This window comes from Indicator indicator, chromosome 2 (assembly GCF_027791375.1).
Source record: "Indicator indicator isolate 239-I01 chromosome 2, UM_Iind_1.1, whole genome shotgun sequence".
In the NCBI taxonomy this organism is placed as follows: Eukaryota; Metazoa; Chordata; class Aves; order Piciformes; family Indicatoridae; genus Indicator; species Indicator indicator.
The window spans coordinates 24,446,004-24,470,379 of record NC_072011.1 but is presented as its reverse complement, the minus strand read 5'-3'; the positions used below and the strand labels follow the sequence as shown (position 1 = coordinate 24,470,379).

Sequence of the window (24,376 nt, the reverse complement as noted above, 5' to 3'; positions counted from 1 at the left end):
ACAGGACACAGATTTCCTCTATTTAGTGGGATAAGGCAGTCTGTTGTATAGTGTACTGTATTTTTTTCAATGGTATCACAGATATTTGGCAGTCCACGCCAAAATAAGTAAAAAATCCTTTCTCTTTCATCCCTTTTGTCTGTCCTGAGCTTCCAATGCTGCTCATCTCTGTATTACCTGTTATCATGACTTATGCAATCTGTTTCTGCAGTTTAGTATCAAAGATGTCCCCATTTTTTTCATTCCTCAGTGCACATAATAGACATTTACAAGAACTGTAAGTATTCAGGTTTTACCTGGTTAGCTTTTAGCTAAGATCTTTTTATTTAAAAATCATTTATTTAAAATGTCATCAACTACTGGCTCATTTTAAGAAAGGAAGCAACACTACACAATGCCAGATATCTCCATTTTTGAGGGGTCAAATTTGCTTACACTGGGTACTTTAGTCTATAAGGTCTCCCACTAAATTTAACCCTTGAGTCTTCAAGAACCATTCCTCCCAGAATGTCTCTAAAGTGTGGATTGTTAATGAACAATTGCTGTACTCAAGTATAAAAAAATAAAATTTGACACAAATTTGTTCTTCAAATACATCAGACTGCATAGAAATAAAAAAAATATATATATCCATGATCCATATAGAGACTGCTGTATAGTGGATATTTTCTGCCACCTAACCCAAGTTTACCCCACAGTTTTCTCGGGAAATAGCTCCCTGATGTTGCCTTCACATAAAGTGAGTCTTTACAACAGTAGCACATAAGAGAATGTTGGATAGAGACTGCAACAGCTGATTGAGAGTTGTGTCCCATCTTGAGTTTCCAGTATGAACATCATGGCTTAGCATTGGCAAGAGGAGCTACAGCAGGCTATGTGTTCTTCACAGAGCAAAGTATAAGGATGAATATTTTTCCTGTAGCTTCTTAAAAGGTTTTCTAAAATGACCTTTCCAATTCTGTGTAATTGAAGGAAGAGATAATCAAATGCTGACTTCAGTGTAAATTTGGCAAGGGAACTACCATTTCTCCCTGGCAGAATGAAGATGAATGCTTTAAGCGTGGCTTAAAGCTGCTCTCTTTCATGGGCAGGGTAAGCATGCAGCCATTCACAGGATGAGGACACTGCTACAGCATTCATTATAAGCTAGATCAAGCGGCACACACAATGCAGGGATTGCCATTTTCTGCAAGTTTATAAAAGTTCACAACAGGCTCACACAGCTCATCTCTATGTGTAATTGCAACATAAAGCAGCGTTCTCCTCATCATACCATGGTGATAAAATTTACATATATAATAAAAAAGAATGGTTGTGTGGATTTGTTTCTGACTGTTAGCATCTGTGTAACTATATATGCAGAAAAGGTACTGCCCTTGAAGAGCTGGATTGCAGCCAGTGTGCCGCTTCACCAGTAAACTTGATGTAAATAGTTATGCACAAGCAGCATTTGTTATTACAAGGTACGAGGTACTCCAGCTTTCAAGTCATTCACACCGAGATTTTGTTCTCCTGTTTCTTATCTCTGATTCTGGAAGAGTTGTGGTCTCCCAAATATCCTCTGAGAAGCACTTACAAAGGTAGTTCCAAATTATTTCCTCTAAGATCTTAGAGAAATTTCACCCCTGTACACACACTCATGACAGGAACAGATGTTGACATCTCTGCATTTCCAATGCGACATTGAAGTCCTCACTGTTTGTCACTTTCTGAACAGTGTTTGATCAGAGCTGCAAGATTTCTTCCTACCACAGGGGTGTGCATGTGTAAAATTTCTGCTCCGTCATCTGCACATACCCGTATCTCTAAAAACAGTCCCCTGAGCCACCCACCAAAGTGCTCCATGCAGAAGTCTTCATTTTAATCAAGCTTTAAGAAAACAAGGAAAACAAATCTGTGGCATTTTGTATTAGATACCTGTGTAGAGACAAATAAAAGCCCCTCTTCTTCTGACAGGTAGGGTCAAGGTTTGGAAATAAGATTTGCATGTATGTAAGGAGTGCCTGTTTTGTGGATGTCAGTAGATGTGAAAATATTTACACTAATTCTGCAAAGAGTAATTTTGAAAACCTTTTATTTTTTAAATATTTTTAATTTTATATTTTATTTGATATTTATTAAAGGAATGGTATTCTTTAAAAATGGTAAACGCACCAGAACTGATTAGTATCCATGGACTTGTAGCAGAAAAAGAAACATGTTGAAAGAAGAAAGATGTTAAAAGAAACATGGTTTTGCTGCATCTCAGACAGTATTCTTTCTGTATGTACTAGACTTTCTAAAGGGTCAGACTGGATAGTCTAACACACCTCACACAGCTGTTTTGCTAATGTGTATGCAATTAAAGAATAAGTCTTTTTTAAAATTAATTTTGGCCCCAGGGTTTAGTTATAACAACATGTTTCCATTTGTGGGTGTTGTGTGGCTTCTGTGCAGAAAAATGGGGTTTTCTGTATGAAAATTGTGGATCCACTGCATAGCTGAGGTAGGAGAAGCTGGCAGGGACCACAGTTAGGGTTAGTCCATACTAGAAAAATTTGCCATAGCAGCTAGTTACATGGGATACAAATGTTTGATTTTTCACGCACACACCCCTCCCATGGGAATATTTAACCTGATTCATCTGCAGCTGCATTAGGACCTCTATAATTACAACAGTCCATAGTATCAGTCCACACCTTTCAGTTTTGTTACCATATTTAAATTAACTGTTAGTGTATATTAACCTAGCTACACATATTTTCATCTGGTTTCTTAAAGGAAAAAAAATGGTGCAGTCATGCTATACATACTAATCCTTATAATAATAATTCATGAACTTGTTAGCTAATTTTAATCAAGTCATAAAACCAGCAGAGATATCAGTCAAAATTACTTCCCCACAGATTTCATAAAGACAGATAAGCCATGTACAGGAAGGACTTCCTGTTATTGCCTGCACAGAGGGGCAGCCTGCAGTTCAGCCGTTATTTATACTCAGCTTACACAGAAGAGGACCATTAGGAACACTTTTAAATGCAGGAAACATGTGTTTTATAATCCACATATTATTAGATATTAGAGAATCTAACCATAGGACATGCAGCAAGAGCAAACTGGCTTTCTCAAGTCCAGCTGCTCACAGCAGTGTATCACAGCATATCCCTCTATCAGTCTAGCAGCATCAGTACTGTGGGTGCTGCCTCCTTCTCTAGGCTGGCATAGCTAGAACCACAGAACATTCCAAAACAGAGAAACTTTTGCATACAATTAAATTTGTGACATCCGAATTAGAAGCCACTTAAAAGTGCATCTAGTGAGCAGGGTTGGGGTCCACAAGTTAGAACCAGCAAGCACTTTAGCCATGACAGATATTCAGTTCCTTATGGACTGGAGTGTTTGCACAGCAGGAGCCTGGGCTTGTGTTTTGGGTTTTTTTGACATTTTTCTGTTATTGTGGGTTTGATTGTTTGTTGTGCTTGGTTTTTTCTTACAAGGAAACTCACTGAAAATCACCTGTTTCACAAAGTGAGAAATGGCCTTTGGATGGCTGGGAGGATTCATCGCCTTGTGTAAGTTCCAGTCTCAACTCTTGAGTCTTGCCCAATGCAATGTATTTACATGCTCATAAGCAACAGGGAAAGAACTTGACTGAGATTGCAAACTCAAGCACTCAGAACAAGGAAATGTCAAAACTGAGACCTGGAGAAACTTAATTTAGTTGCTTTTAGCCATATGGCTGTTGTTTGGATATGTTGAGTTTTGTTTTAATTAGCTGTGCAAATCTTAATATAGTCTTTTCAGTACTCTAGAGGGTAGAGCTTAAGAGATTCTGAATCCTTTTTATCCTCCTTCATAGCACCTAAAAAAATACTGTGAGGACCTTTCCAACCTTGCTTTTAACACACAAGGGCTTTCTAGTCTCAGTTTTTACCATGGTATCTAACAGTTTCATAGCATTAATACAACTGCCTTTTAACTCCCAATTTAAATAAGATGCTTTTATTATTGACATTCTCCTGGTTAGACTTTAGAAATAGATGTACTGCATCAAAAATAGGATTTATATCTCAACTGGGGAGTTTTCTCAGATGTAAAGCATCCATAAATCCTATTACATTCAGCTGCAGCCTAACACTAATGAAAACAAGAAGCCAGATGGCTTCCCAGAAAACGGGGAACATTAAAATAACTGGTTGTACAGAGTTTGATCTCAAGGTCAGATAAGTTAAAGATGTTCAGGCACTACCACACTCAGCATCAGGTGTTTGTTATTTAGACCGTTGGCTCTAAGGATAAGACCTAGATCTTGAGATGCCTTGGAATAATATCCCAAAATTCTCTACATGTAATACACAAAGCTGCTTAGGGGATGCTTAGAACATGGGTGTGTTACAAATCCAGCCACTCTCCAGAATTAAGTACCTTATTCAGGGATTTTAAGTCTCCTCCCTCTGCTTGGAAGTGTCCCCTTATTAAAATGCAGCCATAAGGTCATTCTTTTAAAGCATGACTGGAGAAATAACCCTTTACAAATCTCTCTCCATGTTCAGCACTTAGAATCACTAGCCTAAAGATGTCAGTGAGCTGGATTCAACTCCTTCATGACCAGATGACAAGAAAGCAGCCAATTCTTGACCTCCTGGAACAGCACTGTCAGGGTCCTGATGGCACTGCTAGGTCTTAAGGGTGCTGACCAGCCTCACCTGGGACCTCCACACACACATTCTGCCCATAAGCCCTTGCCTAAGCTATCTGGTAGTCAGATGTGCCTTCAGTTTGGTCTCCTGTCTTATTTAATGGCTGGATCTGTGTTGTATCTGTTTCCAGCTGTGGCACTTCCTCCTGCTACTCCTGACTGATTTGTTATACAAACTCTGCATGTGATTTCCTTGTTTTATCTTGTCTAGGAGTGTCAATGGACACTGCTCTAGGTGGTGAGAAAACGACCAGCACTGTAGTCACCCTCAGGCTCCAGGCTTGTTGTCCCTCTTGAGCACTAGCCTTGCTCTAACTGCTGCCTGAGAAAGTTGAAGCTTCTTGTCCTTCACAAATATGGTATTTTAGACAGGACACTTCTTTCTCACTCCCTACTTAATGTCCTTCTGTGACTAGTAATTCTTGCTTATATCCTCCATCTGCTCACGTTTAATGCATAGTATAGCTTCTCTAGTTCAGTGTTTTCTTCTTTTCAAAAACAGAAGCTGTAATAGGGGGTAAAACAGTGATGCTATGCGGCTGTTATGGACTAGAATTGTAATAGGGCTCTATTCTAGCCAGCCAGTCCTAGCCTCCCCATCAGACCCCAGCCTCAGAAGCCCTGCAGTCCTGGTGCCACTGCACACCCTGCAGACCTGGCAGTGCTGATCCAGTGATATCATGACAGCCACTATCATCTTAAAATGCTTTGTGTGTTTAATAGACTCAGTTCTCACTACTGTCTGTTCAGGGATGATGCTTTTCAGTCCCCAGCCAGAGCCTGACAGCAAACGTTTGCGTTTTCAGAGAGTGCATATTGTGTCAGGGTACTCGGTGCTTGGATGAGTGCCGTCTACATTTGTTTCTCCACAGCACCCAGGCCATGGAGTTGGTATTCAGTTCCCTAATTCCTACTTCAATAGACAGATACTCATGGGTGCCCTTCACCCTACGGCAGTCTGCAGCCCGCCCTCCAGGAGGGCCTCTGTGTGGGCACTGCCCAACCTGTTCCCTCTATCCTTACTCCTCGTTTGTCCCCACAAGGCTCGACGGCTAGTCACCTCATCAGGCACCAGCTGCCCTCAGTGGACGGGGGCTACCCTGCGTCCCATTTTGCGGCTTCCCCCAGCTCCGACTCCCTCCTCCGAGCCGTTCACACGCTCTCCTTAGAAGCGGTGCGGCGCCGGGCCCTCACGCTCCGCTCCAGCCTCCGTCGGGCAGCGCCCAGAGGTGCAGGCAAAGCCGGTACGGGGAGAAGTCGTTCCTTCCCGCCGTCACGGGAGGAACTGACATGGCGGCGGCAGAAAGGACAAGCGCGAGGCACCCCGTTCTTCCCGGAGCCGCCCGGCGGGTGGAGCCTGGCGGCCCCGCCCGAGCCCGCCGCCTCCCGGCGCGTGCAAACTAGTGGCAGTTGGTGCGGCTCGGCTGCCGCCCCGCCGCACACCCGCTCCCGGAGCCTCAGCGCGGCGCGCATATCAAGGCCCGGCGGCGCCAGGTACGTGCTTCTTCTCTGGCGGCCAGCGAGCTCCTCAGGTGTGGGGCCATCCTTCTCCAGCCGGCGTGGCTCTCCATTTCGAAAAAAGCAACCCAGACCCAGCCACCTCCCCAAAACAACCGCCCCCCGGCATGCCGTACCAGTTATGAGAGGGAGGGGTCAGCTGCCGCTGGCGGGATATGCAGGCGCGGCGGGGCGGGAGGTGGGCTGCGGTCAAAAGTTCCCCGATTTATTCGCTGCCGGGCCGTGTTTCCCCAGGCGGCGCCTGGTCCCCTCGCGCCCTTTCTCCCGTGGCCGCCGAGAATTTTGCTGCCGCTCGCGGGCCCCCTTTGTGCGGCGAGCGCGGCCCGCGCCTGGGTTTCCGTGGAAACGGTGGAGCTGCGGCGGCCTGCCCCGCTGGGTCCCCCTCCGCCGAAGGGCACAGAGCACTGCCGCGCCGAGCGGTCGCAGCGGCCCCTTCCACCTTCCTTTCGATCTTCACCTCTCGCAGTGGTGGGTCTGGTGGTGTTAGGGGGTGGGTAGGGCGGTTGCCGCGGAGACGGGCGCGTACGATCGCCTGTTTGCTGCCTCCGCCTCTAAGTTGCTTCTCCGTAGCGTGTCCCCACCGCCTGAGATTTCGGAGGGGATGTGCGAGTCGCAGATCGTGGTAGCTGTTTTTCCTGTGGTACCTATAAGTCCGTGAGTGGTGCTTGGGCGGAGGAAAGGGGAAGACTGCCTTCCTGGTGATGAGTTCACGTGTTTAAGGAGCTCTGCCTTCCGTCCGTGCCTCTTAAGAAAGATTTTAAAGCCGAGTTAAAGAATGACCACAAGCTGACTTCAGGTCTGTCAACTGATACCATGTGGGGGATATTTTTAACCAGTAATCTTTTGTGACATTTATTTCAACAAGTGAGTACTCATATGGCTCAAAAGACAATGAAGAGTCGCATCAGCTTGAACAATGTAAAACAGAGACTTAGTCTTTGTTATGCATTTCTAAGAGTTATGTTTCAAGATCGTGTGCAAACACGTAGAATGATGTACCTCAGGCAGATGCTCGTGTGGGAGAATATGACCTTGCTGCTACATGAAAACTGAAAATACTTTACAAGACGTGGAAGGATGCAAGAAGCTCCAGGGAAAAAAACATCCCCCCAAGTGGTTCTTGAAAGACAGTGATGTGTCCAGCTCAAGTGATTGTAGCCTCAGTTTGTACTGATGATCACTTCACATTAAGAATGAGTTGCAAAAGAATGAAAAGCTGGTGAACTAGAGAAACTACTGTGGAACAAGTGAAGCTGAAATTTGCAGACTTCTCTAATTTGCTATGTGAATGATAAGATTACTGAAAACATACATAGGTCTGTTTATAGTATGTCGGGACTACCTCTATATAAAGACTGCATGGATCTCTAGAATAGTTGATGTACTGTAAATGTTTGCTGTCGTTTACTGATCAGAACCTTTTTCTAGCTGTTTGTATCTGATCAAATGCTGTGGGGTTTTCCCAAATGCTATGGTTAAAAGAGTTAGGAATTTGTGTAAATATTATGCATAGCTTTATTCATCCTATTAATGTTTTGCATAATAATGCCTGAATAAGATGTATCTGAAAATGAAACTAATTATATTCTATGGAAGACAGTGGGCCAGGATGCATGTGGAATAATTTAGCACAAGGCCTGCAATAAACAGAGAAAATATTGTAAGCTGCTCTTAAGCAAAGTTTGGTTGTGTTGTTGGCAAGCACTTAAACAACAGATTTTAGTACGTGCTTCACAAGAAGCTGTAAGTACTGTATTTTAGGAGTGGAGAAACTGCACAAGAGAGGTCAGCACTTGCCCAGAGTCACCGAACAGAGAATGCTTATGCCCAGAGCACGATAATTAACTGTTTCTTTAAACCCAGTAGGTGTCATTTTGATGGGGAGGTTGTTTTTTTTCAGTAAGTCTTGTTCTGTCCAGCCAAAGTCCAGATGCGCCTGCAGCAGGACTTGTTTTCTCTCTTGAGCGAGCTGTGCTTTCCTGGAGTGACAGTTGTGCATTACTTACAGTTTAAGGTATTTACTGTACTGTAACAGAGAAGAGCCCTGTAAGAGCAGGCTTCTCTTGTAGGTGATGGATGAGAATCCTATGACTGTTCTCTGCCCTGCTGAAAAGAGCAGGTTTATTGTTTTCTATTGTATACCCTGATTTTATTGGTGGAAGGTGAAGACTGGAAATAACATCCTTTGAACTCCCGTCAGCTCAGGAAGACACTGTGACTGCTGTGCTGAGGTTAGCAAGAGATTATTCTTGCTAACCAAATATGCACTTCTGGCCCTTAGAATTTGTATTAATAATCTGTGCTTAAATGTTTAAAAGTCAGATATCCACAGCATGATGTAAAGCATGATGTAAAACACTTCCCTAACCTAATTGTGTCACTACTACTGCTGTTGGTACGTCCCAATAAGAGAGCAGATGAACAAGAGGGTAACACCACGTTATAGTGCACTGTGCATATGCTTTAGTCAGCAAAAGCTTTTGCAGCCCTGGACCTCCCTCATTAAGGAAAACTTTTTATGAGTCAAGGCAACTATCTCCTTAGGTGTGTTTGATTTAGCTGTACTGAATGTGGTGGGCTTTTTTGGAAGGAAACAAGAAGTGTGACTGAGTGCAGTGCCCTGTGTTCTTTGTTGTGTTTTGGCAGTGGTAAGTGATTGCCAAATACATGTTTTTTCCTAAGTGCTTTGTCTGCTCAGTAACTTTTCCTGGTGATTCAGTTTCAGGCTTTTGGGAAAGCTTGCTCACCAGTCTGTTGTTTGGTGGTCTTAAGCTCATTCACATTTGATTGTCTGGTTAGTACCCATATCGTCTCTGACTAATGCTCATGTTCTGCTCAGCAACTGCTGACTCACTTCAGTTTTGTGGTTTTTTTTTCCCTGATCTCTATTGCCTCAGACTACAGATGTGATAGGGTCAAGGTAAATTCAGGGAAAGAGGAAATGGAAATTAATAACTGTGTATTGTGGCAAGGATGAAGATGCCGTAAAACCATTCTTCGATACTGTGAAAAAAAGATGATGGCTGTAGTGAATTTTCTGAGAAAGTACATAAACCATGTGTTAGGAACTGAGTAGAGCAGTCTTAACAACTAGTGAGTCCACAGCTGGGACATGCTGGGTTATGGTCTGGTCTTCGTTTTGAACTTAAAGCCTTTTTATTTCTATGCCTCTGTTTTCACCTTCAGCCTTTCTGTCTATCTTGTTATATTCTGCCACAATGAGCTTAACACTGAAGTAATTTTCTGTTGCTTGCAGAAGAGCTGCCCTCACTTGAGGTTTCTGCTGTAGCATGAATAACAGGAACAAGGAAAGACAACCAGTTCTAGGCTGGACAGAAGTCAGAGATAAAGGTCACTTGAGGGAGGGTTTACTTGCTAGGTTAGGAGCTTCACTGATTTTACATGCATGTGCAACTGTTTATTAATGCCTGAAAAATTCCTGACAGGTACCAGATTTCTTTTTAGTCTGGCCAACAAAGCTAAATGTCAATCACATGTTTTCCATCAGGATCCAGGTGAATGAAAAATTTTGCCTGTGTAGATTCAGTTAGCAGATTCTATGAATATTATATATATATATATATATTTATATATATTTTTTTTTCACCTATTAGAAAAAGGTGGAAGACGTGACTGAAAACCTGCTGTTAAAGACAGGGAGAAAACATATTTTTGGGAATTCTATATGTAGAAATGGCACGTGATTTTTAATCCGTTTCAAGTGACAGCTGTGTGAAAGTTCAAACTTCCTCCTGCTTCTCCCTGTCCCTCTTATCCCTGACTTCACATGTCAGTTTGCCTCTTCTCACCATGTTTTTCAGCACTTTGGAAAATACCATTAGTACACATGCTGCTGTGCACTTCTGGAAGGTCTGGAAGCATTCTGTCTGCAGCATGCTACATGTGCACTTAAATAATTTATGAGGTTTTTCTTCAGGTCACAGGTGGTTTGTCAGAGGTTAATAAGACTTTAATTTATTGTTGCAAGGATATGTTTAGACAGTGCTGAAGCTTGCACAAACGTATTTTTTCCCCCTTGTTTTGGTATTAGTGAAAATTACCACAAAACAATGAAATAACATCAGTGTTGTTGAATGTGCAGAGGATAGGCAGGAGCAATATGACTATCTGCCCACAGCCAACAAATGTAAACCAAGTATCTAAATGATCAAAGTAATTGAAAGAAACAATGTTACTGGATTCTTGCCAGCGTGTTTAGGAACTGTAACACCTGCACACTTGCCATCCATTAAAGTAAGTGCTGTTGGATCAAGCATTTTGTCTGAATGATTTTGCTGGAAGTTTGAGGTGGTTTTGACTAGCCGTGCTTTTAGGTGCTGAGAATACAAGTTCAGTGATTAGTTATATCACATTTGTCTGGTTTTGAGGCAAGGAATACTGAAGCTTGTTGAGAGATTTCTTTTGGCTTCAACAGGATTTGAATGAGGTCCAAAATAAAACCTCCCTTCTTTATTGGACTTGATAAATCCAGTGGCTCTGAAAAAGGCTTTTATTCTTTGAAGTTCTCAAATTAAATTAGGCTGCTGGGGACTGATGATTAGGGAGAATGAGGAGGCTGAAAGTATTCTGAGTTCATGGTGTAGCAGAACAGTTCTGAGTTCTCATGTCTTAGAAGCAGAGGTGAGCGTAAAGTGATGTGGAATGGGACCATTGAAATGTAGGTAAAGTGGTCATTATGTTTATTTGGATTTTCCTCTTGCATCTGAATGTCTGATTGTTCTGTGAGTGGGTGGAGTTGAGCCTTTCACTGAAGCCTGCATCCTATTTTTTGGAACCATGCCAACCACATCTCAGCTGTAAGATATGTTTTTCTAAGTATTGGGTGTTACCTCTTTAAGGCAGCAGTTGGTTTTCTTTGAGTAATAAATACAGAAGCTTCCTTGCCACATTCATTCTTCAGTTAATTATTTTCTAGAGAAAGAAGCATTAGAAAATACTGAATGTATAAATATTGCTATCCTATATTACTATCCTGTGTATACTTGTCTTGGTGTGGTCACATCTTGGGTATATGTTGTCATTTCCAATTCTGACTTTTTGTTTTCCTAATAAATTCAGCTACTTCATGCTCTTCAGTGTCATATGATAGAATGCAGACAAATTAAATTAACACTTGGAGGTTAAAAAGAAAAACTTGTAAATCTTTTTCCATTTAATGTTTCCATAGTATTCAAGGAGCATACTAATGAATGTTATTTCACATTAATTAAGAATATGCAAGTAGCTTCGTCAAAGGAGGCAATTTTCTCTCATAGAAGATGAAAATTTTTTCATCTTCTATGAGAGTCATAATCAGGTTGATGGCATTTTTCATTTCCAGCACTTTTAGCAACATCTTTTGATTTGTATTAGAAGCTTTTGGATCCCATCACAAAAGTCAGCTCTGTTCCCTCATATCCCTGTAATTTAGAAGCACAGAGGATGCAATCTGTCCCATGTACCCGCTGCGAGTGTGACAGGGCTCAGACCTACCAAGTGCGAGAACAAGGTTTTCCTCAGCAGGCCATGCAGCTGCTCAAAGGGGGACACTGTTAAAAACATTTATATTGAGTTTTGGGGGACAGTAGAAAATTTTTGCTAGCCCACGGTTTGGTGGTAGAGGCCCACTTGTAAAGCAGTGGTACTGCAACCATGGTGTTTTCTCAGCTCAGTGATTAATGCTCTATCTCTGCCAATTTCTAGATTTTTTTTTTCCCCTGCTGCAAATTATATATGATTCATTATTTGCATACTCTGGCTTTCTTAAAATAAAGCCACTGTAGTTTTCATGAGAGGGGATGGATAAATCCAGGAAAGAATTGACAAAAATCTACACTGTTTTTTAATCCTATCTAAAAAGGATTTCATCTTGCATATAGAAATGGATTTGCTCATGCTAATAAGCTCATTGATTGTATGTGAAAGTTCTCTGTCTGGATATAGCTACTTAGGTGTGTTAGTGGTATGGAAAGCTTCCTGTTGCAAAACTGGAGTTAGGAGATGATACATTTGTAGTCTTTCTAACTAACTCATTATGGGTCTGAATAGCAGGATTAAATATTTAAAGCTTTGAACCAAATGTGATCCATGCTTCCTTATAGCCTCAGGAGTAAAGCTAGTTTCCATATGGGGGAAGTATTTGGTATGTTGAGAATATAGGCAGTTCCTCTACCTTGTGCTGACCCTTTGTGTTGCTATGAATGTAGTTTACAGTTCTTTAAAATAAGAGTAATTAGTGTTTAGCAGGCATAAATCATGAGTCTTCATAGGAAAGACCTCCCTTCCTAAGCAAAACCAACTCTGGTTCCTTTGTTTCTTGCCTCACATTTCTTCGGATTCCTTTAAAATAAATGTTTTTATAATAACCACTGGAGAACTCAATAGCTACTCCTCTGTTGAAACTGTTCCTGAAATTCCCACCCAGTGCAGACATGGTCAACCTCTGCTGTGTGCATTCAATGCTGGGTAAATACCACAACGCAGGTGGCAATGTACTGCTGTACTGTCCCCACTACCTCTGTTATTTTAATGTGTTCATTTCCTGTGCATGGGGAATATGATGTGGATCTCACGATTGAGAGGTTTCTCACAGGCTGTGTGTTGACCAATGGCTTAGCTACACAGACTCTGATCTCTGTATCTCAAATGTACAGTTGCCTCAAATAGTCCATTACTGTTCTGTATTGCAGTTTCATGTAAAACACAATAGCATCCATACTTATGTACATGCCTACATTTATTTGTATTTCAGAAGGTTTAATTTGTTGCAGACATTCAGCTACATATAAGCTGATAAGCTCCATGTACTTCTGCAGCAAGCCAGATGATCCACTCAAGTTACTTTGTAGAAACACAGTTTGAAGAGTTTGTTTTTTCCTAGAGGAGAGTACCGGATGACTGTAATGTGTGGGCCTGATTACCTTTGACTATCCACTTAATGTTGCCTGTGAGAGCAAATATTAAACTGGCTGCAAGCATGATGTAGTTGCTTGGGTGGGAAACAGTTGAAGAGCAAAACTTGGCATGCTAGAAAGAAGTAACTTGCATTCCACTACTATTTTTGTGAACTTGATGTTCTGCACCTGAGATAATTGCTGTACTTTCACCCTGACATAGTTTGTTGATAATATATCTGGGAACTTGGAACAGAAGTACTTAACTTAAAGTGGTTTGCCCTCTTCAAATAAATGTCTCACTTAACATCAAGACCTGCCATTGCTAAAAGCCCATACATCCAAGGAGTTCTGTATTGTTTTGTGTTTAAGCCCTACTCCCTATGGCTTCCTTGTTCAGCTCCCTCCTCCCTGAATGTTTTGTGTTTCTGGAAGAGGGAGCAAGACTGAGCAGTGGCTCTCCAACTTTCCTGTTCCTTCTCAGACTATGCATGCCTCTCCCAGGCTGCTGTCATCCCCTTTGCTTCGCTCTATAAACACTTTCCTTTCTACATGGTAAAGGGACGAGCGTTGAGGCTGTCAGGGCTAAGAGCAGCTATGTTGTGCATTTTACCAGCAGAGAGTACGCATACACAGAGAATTTGTGTCCTGGAAGCCATGCAGAGTTTGCATTACATTAGATCACAGCAGAAGGAAAATACGAAAGGGGAAGGGGAAAGCATCATGATAAAGTAACCACTTCAAAAACACTTGGGTTACTTTAATTTCTTTGGTTTATACTCTGTTGTGCTGTCTCAGTGCTCAATAGAAAATAAATAAAAATTCAATTTTGTAGCAAGTTTATAAACTGGAAATCTTAACAATTAGTGGTAGACGGTATTCATTCTTCAGCTTTTGGAACAGCCAAACTGACTGATCTCTCCTTTGTAGTGGTGTGTGTGTGTTACAAGATATGTGCCTCAGGAATACATGACTCCTCAGGAAAACTTAAAAGCATTCTTAAATGCCTTTAACTTTGGGAGAAGGACTTAAGAGAATGCTAAAATTTTTCCCTGATTTAGGGCTTTTCTGAGGAGGCGTGGTGGGTTGACCTTGACTGACTGCCAGGAACACATCAAACTGCTTCCTCACTCCCCTTCTTCATCAGGACAGAGGAAGAAAATGAGATTAAAAGCTTGTGGGCTGGCATAAAGACAGGGAGATCACTCCAGTTACCATCATGGGCAAAACAGATTCCACTTATGGGAAGATTAATTTATTGAAAGTTGGTAATAGAGTAGGGTGGTGAAATACAGAGACAAAGTAAAACTAACTACCTTCCACCCCAAGCCCTTTTTGGTTCCTAGGCTCAGCTTGACTCCTGCCTCTCCTACATCCCTGTTTCTGCTGCAGCCGGAGCAGCACAAGCAAACGGGGAATAGGGGTTGCAGTGAGTCTGTAACAGATTCTCTCTGCCTTCTTCCTTGCACTGTTCCTCTGCTGCTACTGGGGTCCCTCCTACAGGGTATGGGCCTTCTGGAGAAGACTGCTCCAGCTTGAGTCCCCCATGGGATGCAGTTCTTGCCTGAAAACCTGCTTCTGAGAAGGCTCCATGGATAACTGTTCCACCATGGTCCTCCGTAGGTTGCAGTAGGGACAACCTGCTTCGCCATTGTCTTCACCACAGGCTGCAGAGAGTATCAGCTCCAGCACCTGGAGCATATCTTCCTCCTCCTTCTTCATTGACTTTAGTGCCTGCACAGCCATTTCTGTCACATTTTTCTCACTCTGTTCACAGCTGCTGTGCAGCATCTTTTACCCTTTTTTAACTATGTTATTCACAAAGGTGCCACCAGCATCAGCTTTGGCCAGCAGTGGTGACTCCTTTCTGGAGCTGGCTGTAACTGGCTTTGTCTGATGTGGAGAGCAGCTTCTGTTGGATTCTCATGGAAGGCATTCCTGCATCCCCTCCCACTACCAAGACCTTGCCATTTAAACCCAACACAGGAGGTAATGCTCCAGTAGTTGCCTGGGAGAGGTAGGAAGTGATTCAAAGCCTAATTAAGCATGAAGCAAATAGAGGGTTTTTTTTGTTGTTGTTTTGGTGTTTGTTTTTTTTTTTTTTTTTGGTAGTATGTACTGATGTATTCTTGAAGGAGAATACATACATGGACATAACCTCACTTGTACTAGCTTTTGATGCTCAATGACAGTGAAGAGTGCAAGGGCTTCCTAAGATTTGCTTTGCATGTGTATTTCATCACAGAAGCATTGTTAAAATAGAATGATATGAAATACAGTGCTGCTGTCTACTGTTCTGATGGCAACTGAAATTCATTTAGAGGCACTGCTGAAACTACTGTAATCTGACTTGAGCATATTTTCACAGTCTTGGTGTCTGTAACTCATCCATCCAGGAATCTGGTTTCAGTGAGAAAATGCAAGAATGGGCAGCAGGATTGGACTCAATCTCTGGAGATCCCTTCCAACCTCTAACATCCTATGATTTTAAGAGAGTTGTCCAGCTCTTCTAGCATTTCTATGTCTTCCTGGTCAGTTATTCTCAGCACAAGGAAATGCTGAGTAGTTGAAGTAGAAAACACAGTGGATCTTGCTGAAGAGTGAAATCTGGAGGGGAAAGAGGTAGAATTAATAATCATGGAGTTTGCTTTTAAACCTGATCCTATGATCTTTCAGGCATCTGAATAGATGTTTGTTGACTTGATCCCTAATCAGACATTTGAGGTCTGAGACTTTTATATCCAAAGAAAAACTGTTATTAAAGAATGTTCCTATTGGATTTTGATGCTGTAGTTAGCCATTTTCCCCTAATTTGTTTTAAGGGGTGTTTGATAGAAGAGAGCTTCTTGGCAGCTCTCCAATCTTAATAGCTTCTGAGAAAATGCATCGATTCGCCCTTTTGTTTTCAAAAGATTGCTGTAATTTTCAGCCATTATCTGTAAGGAAATCAGTGTAATTTATTAACCCAGTATCATAGATTAAGAATTAAAGACCCGACTCTTTTATCGCCTAAACTGGTGTTATGTTGATGTTACCCATGAGGAACTTTAATATTAAAGACAAAGTTCCTATGAGCTCTTAAAAAGCAAGTTTCTAGATTTCTTTCACAAGCTCAGAATTGATTCTTGAAATGTCTACTTTTTTGTTGTTTGTACCAAGAATAAACTTAATTTCTTTGAGTTTGAGTAATGAAAACAGTCCATAAATTATCATATTTAAAAAAATCTTTGAAGAATGAGCTTATGTCTGGGAAACTCAAACTTCAGCTAATAGCACTCTGTAAGCGATATTTGGGTTGCAGATTTTGTAGAGAAAAGAGCTTATATTTAATCAGACAATTAATGTGTCTAGTATCCTTTTCAGAAAAGCAAAATTTAAGCAGTAGTTCTAATTTCTTGTTCCCTTTACAAGTGAGGTTAGACCGTTTCAGTAGTACTGCTTAAATAGATTTAATTTGGCTTTAAAACACATCTTAGAAACTTTACAGAATTAAAATTTGATAACACGTATGAAAGCAAGGAATAAATTACTTCAAAAACATACCATAGTGGCTTCATAAATTTGTAAAACAGTAATTTTGTTTTATGAAGGTCATTTCATCTTTATTTTGATTCTGTGAAGTTTTGTTTTAAATACTCAGTATGAAGTAAATGATTCATATAAACATAAGATTTTAATGCAATTTGACTATTATTATAAAGAAAAGAAAAAAGCACAAATTGGTGGACTAAAGTCTGCCAATCAACTGCTTTCTCTAGCAGATTTATTTTTATTATGTGAAATAGTGAATTTTGAGGTTTCCAGTGTAAGTAGACAATGCTTTAATCTTGTTTTATGGAGGTTTTTTGTGGGCTTTTTTTTGTTTTTTTTAATCCAGTCTCCTATACTGATCTCTGGATATTACATTAGGTTAGAGTGATCCTGTGGGATGGAATTAAAAGGGCTGACACAAAAAACTTTTGATCAGTTTTAGCCAAAGAAAACCCAGTCATCAGGGTTGTGAGCACTGCACAGTCTTTTAAACCATCTGCTTGTAAGTAACTGGTTGCTTTCACTCTAGTAAAACTTCTAAGCAGTTGAACTAAGGTCACCATGGCCATTAAACCATGTCCCAAAGTGCCATGTCTACACATTTTTTGAACGCCTTCAGGCATTGAGGGGTTCAAATAAAATGAATTTTAAAAGCTCCATGAAGCCCTCCTCTAGTCACATGTACCAATTAAGAATTAGTTCTGTTATTCAAATTCCAGCTCAGGTATGCTGATGGCACACAATAGGTACCTTCTAAGTATTGCATATGTACTTAATCTAGTCCTATTTTAAAGAAGAAAGCTAATCCTGCTACTTGGTGAAGTACAGTAGTCTGAATTAGGGAAATGAAATCTTGTATCTTGCACTGTAAAGCTATTGAAATCTTGTGTTTACTTCTTTTTAATAAAGTGCTTTATCTTAGAGTGTGTGATGAAGAGACTGGGGCAAAAATCATTGCAATGGTTCCTACTACGTAATGTTTCTCATTCTACTTAGCCTTCAACCAAAAAAAAGCCTTTGATCAAAGGCCACACTAAAAAGTGTCTCCCACTCTCAGAAATGTCTTTAATTGAATAATTGGTTAAACCTGGAAAAACTCTTTGCGAGTATCATAACTAGTTACTACAGAGGCCTGTGCTGCCATTCTGAGCTCCTGATGATGTCTGTCTGCTTTGGTTACAGAATCATAGAATTGTTAGAGTTGGAAGGGACCTCAGGGATCATCTAGTTCCAAATCCCCTCCCATGGGCCAGGATACCTCACACTAGATCAGGTTGCTCAGACCCAAATCCAGCCTGGCCTTAAAAACCTCTAGAGATGGGGTTTCCACCACTTCCCTGGGCAACCTGTTTAGTGTCTCACCACCCTCATGGTGAAGAATGTCTTCCTAACATCCAATCTAGATCTGCCCGTTTCTATTTTTGTTCCATTCCCCCTAGTCCTATCATTACCTGACACCCTAAAAAGTCACTCACCAGCTTTCTTGTAGGCCCCTTTAAGAAGATACTGGAAGCCCACAATAAGGCTTCCTCTCTTCTCCAACCTGAATAGCTCCAACTCTCAGTCTTTCCTCATAGGAGAGGTGCTCCAGCCCTCAAATCATCCTCGTGACCCTTCTCTGAACACGTTCCAGCACATCCAGATCCTTCCTGTAATAGGTGCTCCAGAACTGGACACAGTACTCCAGGTGGGGTCTCACCAGAGCAGAGTAGAGGGGGAGAATCACCTCCCTTGACCTCCTGGAATAGTATATCAAGATAAAGGGAACAAAATCTGTGATACACAAAGGGCGCATTTTATCTTTTAACAATAAGTTTGAAACTCCTATAACTTCTGCATATAAACAACAATACAGATTGTCTTTCTTAATTTTTATTTCATATTCCTTGCAGTTTAAATAACTTCCTATTGCTTTGCTGCAGTTCTTGTGTGTGGTCTTTGCTGTGGTTAGCCTAGTCAGCAAGGGCAGTAAACCAAATGTTTCAGGACACTGATCTAGACTCAGTGCCTCATATAATGGTGTCTCGTATAAACTAAGAAGATAGACATAAAGATTTTTTTCATGAGTTAATTCCCTGAGATTCTGACAAGGTGCAGTTTTGTTATTGCCTATGACTGGCACATTCAGAAATGCTGTCTCAGAGCTTCCTTCCTTGGCAAAATCTCCTGTGCCTCAGAGGGAGAAACAGTGGATGGTGGAACAGTGGGTGGAACAGGATACTAGCACCTACTGCTTAGCTGGGACATTCCTTAATGAGAGATCATGCCTTCATGTTTTTTCTCTTAACAAATAACACTAGCTAGTGGTAGTGTATGGGAGGTGGAGAAGTCAGTATAGTATTTGGTATGCCAGTATACTTGGCAGAGGATGCTTCCTCTGAATGCTCAGATGGGATGGTTGGGCTGGTTCTTTCTATAATTATACAAATATTTCTTAAGTAACCCAAAACTTGATTTTTTTTTCCCCCTGGAAACACTGCTGGGTCATGGATTACTACTGTTGTTGATGGTTCCTTTCTGGGATTAATGAAGTATAACTGACAGAACTACAAGTGTCATGGAATAATTGAGCAAATTATTGCCTAGCCAAGCTTTTATTCTCTTTCCAACATCAACTGATGTTTGAATGTGACAAGGGAACAAGCCAATAAAGCTAGAATTAAGGAGCTGCCACTTACCTCTTGCTTGGGGAGTATGGCTGCCATAGCCTGCAGAGGAAAGCACAGTTTCTAACTTAAATCCCTAAAGCTTGCATTTAATTTGGAGCTGCTTTTGAAGATAACAGAGACCACAGTATGTATTTTATAAAGTACAGACAATTCAAATCAAGATATATGTGGATTATTTTGTTCATGTTTGGCAATAAAGACCTGATAGAGGAGTATTGTAGTCCATCAAACGGAGTCTCATACTCATGGGTTTTGCAGAATTAGGACTAAAATGTGAATATTTCCAAAGCCAACTGTAAATTGATTCAGATATAGAGTATTTGCTTTCCATGCTTACTTTTGCAAGCATTGTCATCAGACCTTTTTGTACAATAGAATTAAGTTTAATTTTAGTGTATTTAGTGTATTTAAGTGTAAAATGGGAAGTTTATATTAACAATCTGTTTATAGAAATAAATGCGCTTTGTAACTGCTGATACTATTTGGTTTTTGCAGGTTGTCTTCTGAATTTTGGGTCTGAAGGAACCCTCTTGCTTTCTCAGCAAATCATGGACATCGTTGGCTTTCTGAAGTCTCAGTTCATTTGCCACCTTCTGATCTGCTACATATTTATAGTGTCAGGATTGATCATTAACTTCGTTCAACTCTTTACACTTATACTTTGGCCAATCAACAAGCAGCTGTTCAGGAGGATCAACTGCAGGCTGGCTTACTGCATTTCAAGCCGTAAGATTTCATTTTGCTTTTAAAAATATTTTTGTATTTTATTGGGAGGGAATTGGTAGAAAAGTTCTGAAACAGATTTCGAAGTAACCTATGTGAAGGTCATTACCACTTCCTACATCACTTGCATGTGCTTGAAGAGGTGGGTGTATATTTTGTTGAAATGTCGTGTTCTGCTGAAATGTTTTGCTCTTTTATATTGATATACTTGCTTGACTGAGACTGTTGAAGAAAGACTGCCTCTTGTTTGGCTGTCCTTCATGTTCCATTAAGCCAAATTAGAAATATTGACCAAACAATAGCTAAGATGCATTATCTATAGCTTATAGTGTTAACAAGTTATTTACAATAATCCTTTCATGTGTGATATTGTTTTTGGTCTTGATTTGGGTGTTTCATGTGTGAATACTGTTCAGGTCTGGGAAATAACAGGAAAAAAGGAAGAATCTTTGATTCCATGTGCTTCTTTCTTAAGCCATTTGTAAACTACTCTTTCTTTGAATAGGCATTTCGAACCTTAAGGTGCATTGGTATATATTCAGTATATGCATATAGTTATAATGTATTGAAAGAAGTGGGAGTTGCAGTTATTTTTATTTTCTGGGGGAGGTGGGAGTGTAAGCCCAGAACATTACTTGTAGAATGACCAGACCTTTGTAACTGCCAGGAAACATGACAATTCATTGACACTTGACTGAAGTAGGTAATTCCAGTGGAATGAATGAGACTTGTATCCATTAATTTCTTCTTTGTCAGTAGGAGGTTGGTACAATCTCCACTTGTCAATAGTAGATTTTCAGAGAACATGTAGGTTTCTTGATACTATGAGTCTGCTTATGTATTTGTTTTTAAAGAGCTATGACTGCAGATTTAGTATTGTAGCATTGTCAGTGCAGCTTCTGACTTCCACATAACTGCTTTTGGTTTAAAATAGAATTCTACACAGAAGCTATTAAAAATAGCCTAATGTGCCTGTGTTCGGTAGCAGGGAGTGTGCTAAATAAGTGCATGTCCACTTTCCAGAGAGATTTCCCTGGGCCCTTCTGAAACTCAAAAATACTTTCTAAAATTGAAACTGCTGCAAAATGCATGCCTTTTGAGGCTCCCTAGAGATTATTCAAGTGTGATGTCACTATCAGTGCTGAATGGGTTATGGATGGTTTCCTACCAGGGAAAACAGCCCTCCAACACCATTCAAGAATTTTATGCAGAAATGCAGCAAAATGGTTTCTTTCAGGTCACCTGTTCTGAGAGCCAGAGCCTGGATAGGGAAAGAATTGTTAGTATTCATCAGGAGCTGTCTGAGGGGTAAAATGTCACATGCCTTCCTCCATCTTACATGAGGACAACAAACCACCACAAAGGCTACACATGATTTTTCTGCATTTGCTTCTAAAGTTGACCAAACACTTAGAGGGAACAGATTGTCTCGGGTATTAGTGCTGTCTGTGCACGTGGCTGCATAGCTTGCTAAGGCAGTTGGAAAGTGGTTTACACTTCTGGAACCATTTTGCACTTGGTAGGCAGGTGCAGTGCTATGGAGGAAGTGAGTTTGGCACATGGGAGAATTATGTCCCAAGACTATGTGTGAGAGTGGGACACGCACTTTAGTGGCACTTTATGTGTTTACTCAGCAAGGTATTTGCCTGTGACTGGAGCAGCAGTTGATAACTTGTCCTCTTGCTTCACTGTTGGGAAAAAATTAGTTTCTCCTTGTGTTGAGATCCACCTTCTGCTCCCAGAGTGAGTGGCAACCTGGCCTCCTGCTGACTTTCTGCATGATGTGAACTGTGTAAACAAAAGATCTGACAACAGTGGTGTGGCTGTATGGACAGGTGCATAAGGGCCTTAAAAGCTATTGACTTAGCTTCTAATTTGCCTTCATAAATAAATTATAATAGTACTAATACCTATTCTTGTGCTATGAAAGGGATGTTATTACACCTCTGGGTAACGTTAACATTATGTAGGCTGCAGTTTATACATTGCTCTGAGAGGAGGGCCCTCCTTTGCATGGAAAGAGGCATGCTGATACCTGCTCATTGACTGCAGCTAAACTAAGAGGGCAACTGATTCTTCCTATGAATGAGCTTTCTAGAAACAAAACCAGAGGAACCTGAGAACTGCTTCAAGCTCATCATCTTGGCTAACTGATGCGAGACAGAAATTCCTTTCACCTACAACTATGTAGACTTTACAGTGTGAGAACTGACCATCTGAATAAGGCTCTGTGGTAGTATTTGGGTCATGTTTATCCTGAAGATTATTTTGCCTTTCTGTGTGCAATCCACTGCTCACCTGGAGTTCAAAGGAGCCCTTGCCCATTGTGCTTCTTGTTTGTTCCATGGTGGTTCTGGAGCAGAGGACAATTCTTTGCTCTGGTGTGGTTGAGCAGGTGGGAAGGGATAGGAAAAAAGAGGGCAGAATATGAAAAGCTAGTGTCTGATTTACTGAATCTATCAAAGTAAGGGCAGTGGGAAGTATTCCTCTGATGTAAAAGTAATATATGAGAAGTTATGAAATCTCTAGAAGAATATTAGCTTCTACAGCTAGATTGCCTTTTAGTGTTAAAAAATTAATTCCATTAATGTGGGGCAAAACTATGTTCCAAGTGGTCTGTGTATATAAATTTTGTGTCTGAGAACTTCTAGTTTTGTTTGTCCAAATCATACTGGTAGTCAGCAGTCTCACAAGGAGCTATCTGAATTGTACCTCTCCTGAAAACGTGTCTGTTGGTAAATAAAATGTATCATTATTTGTTCACAAAATAATGGTGAGAGAGCAATCTTTCAAGCTTTGAAGTATGTTGCAGCCCTGTCCTGGTTTTAGGCAGGACAGATGCTCTACTGCCCTGAGAGGGCAAAAAGAACTATGCTCACACAAATGGATTGGATAGTGATGGAAAGTTTAAATGGAAAAGTAATTGATATTCTACAGAAACTGCAAAGCATAGTAATGAGCATATCCCAAGCACAGAGTTTTCCATTATACCACACCCAAAAGTCCCAGGCTTCCCTTCTCCCCACCTGAGGGTGCACTCAAAACCTCCCAGCTCTTCCTTGCTTCTGATTCTTCTTCTGGGGGAGACAGAGGGAGGCAGAAAGTAAACTTAAGGATGTACACCATAATATTGAAATAAGAACCTGTTAACTCTTCAAGTGATAGTGAAATATCATTTGTAAAATCACTCAGGATCCATTTAAGGGGTAGCAGGGAATGTGACTTTGAAACGTTTTCTTTTTGTTATTGAGTATTCTCTTGTCATATGATGGCATGTGCCCCGCTATCTTAGTACTGAGTTGTTGGAATTATTGTCCTGCAAGCTTGTGTGTGTGTGTGACTGCACAGAAGCATACAGAGGTTTCCCTCTGGTAGATCCTATATAGGGTGCTGGTCTTCACTCACAGGTAATTAGTGATAGAACAAGAGGGAATGCCCTCAAATTGCAATAGGGTAGGTTTAGACTGGACATTAGGAAAGATTTTTTTTCACAGAAAGAGTGGTCCAACATCTGGAATAGGCTACCCAGGGAGGTTGGTTGAGTCACTGTCCCTGAATGTGTTTAAAGGTCATTTAGATGTGGTACATTGGGGATATAGTTTAGGGGTGAACTTTGTAGAGTAGGGTCAATGTTTGGACTTGATGATCCTGGGGGTCTTTTCCAACCTGTGATTCTATGATTCTATTTGCTTTTATGGTTGATTACCCTTTTGAAGTTTCCAAAGGGTCCAGGTAGATCTCCTGGACCGCCCTGGAATGAGTTTTGCCTGCAAAAGTTACTAGTTCCTTTAACAATGTAGATGTCTTGTTTGAGAAGAAGTAATCAACTCCAAAATGTCATCTGCTTTGATTCATTAATGCCTTCCTCCAGCCTGCTTCCTAATACCCTTCTATACCTGTTAAGTACTTGTGATAATGCTGCTGGTTATCTGTACAGTTCCTCACTGAGACCAAACCTTGAAACTCATAGCATATAATACGAAGACATTAATGTTTGTACAAATTTGGTGCTACAGTAGTTTTCTCATTAAGTATGAATCACAATCAGAAGAAAATTCTTCTTAAGAGACCCACACTTTTAGAAACCCCATTTTAGCTATAGGCCTTATTTTATTTGCTAAAATGGTACTAAATCTAAAGGATAGCTGATAAGAGATCTGAAGGATCCTGTGTAATCTTATTGCAAGGATGCAGAGTAGCTCATTGATAGTTACCACCAGTTACAAGCAGATACAAATTACCAGTAATCCAACCCTGTCTGGGGTAGAACACTACGTCCATAGGCAGAATTACAGGAGGAATTTTGAATTCTCCTGTTTGGTCAGGGAATAAATCTACTGGTGTGACATCCAAGTGAGGTGCAG

At 40.9% G+C, this 24,376-nt stretch overlaps 1 protein-coding gene across 1 annotated transcript in view; it reads left to right on the top strand.

Moving 5' to 3' along the window:
* Nucleotides 1–19,837: 19,837 nt before the first annotated feature.
* Nucleotides 19,838–24,376, top strand: part of AGPAT4 (1-acylglycerol-3-phosphate O-acyltransferase 4) — a 49,852-nt gene continuing 45,313 nt past the window's right edge. The window contains exon 1 of the mRNA XM_054395974.1: nt 19,838–20,015. Coding sequence (XP_054251949.1) covers nt 19,838–20,015 — 178 coding nt within the window. The remainder of the gene's footprint in view (nt 20,016–24,376) is intronic.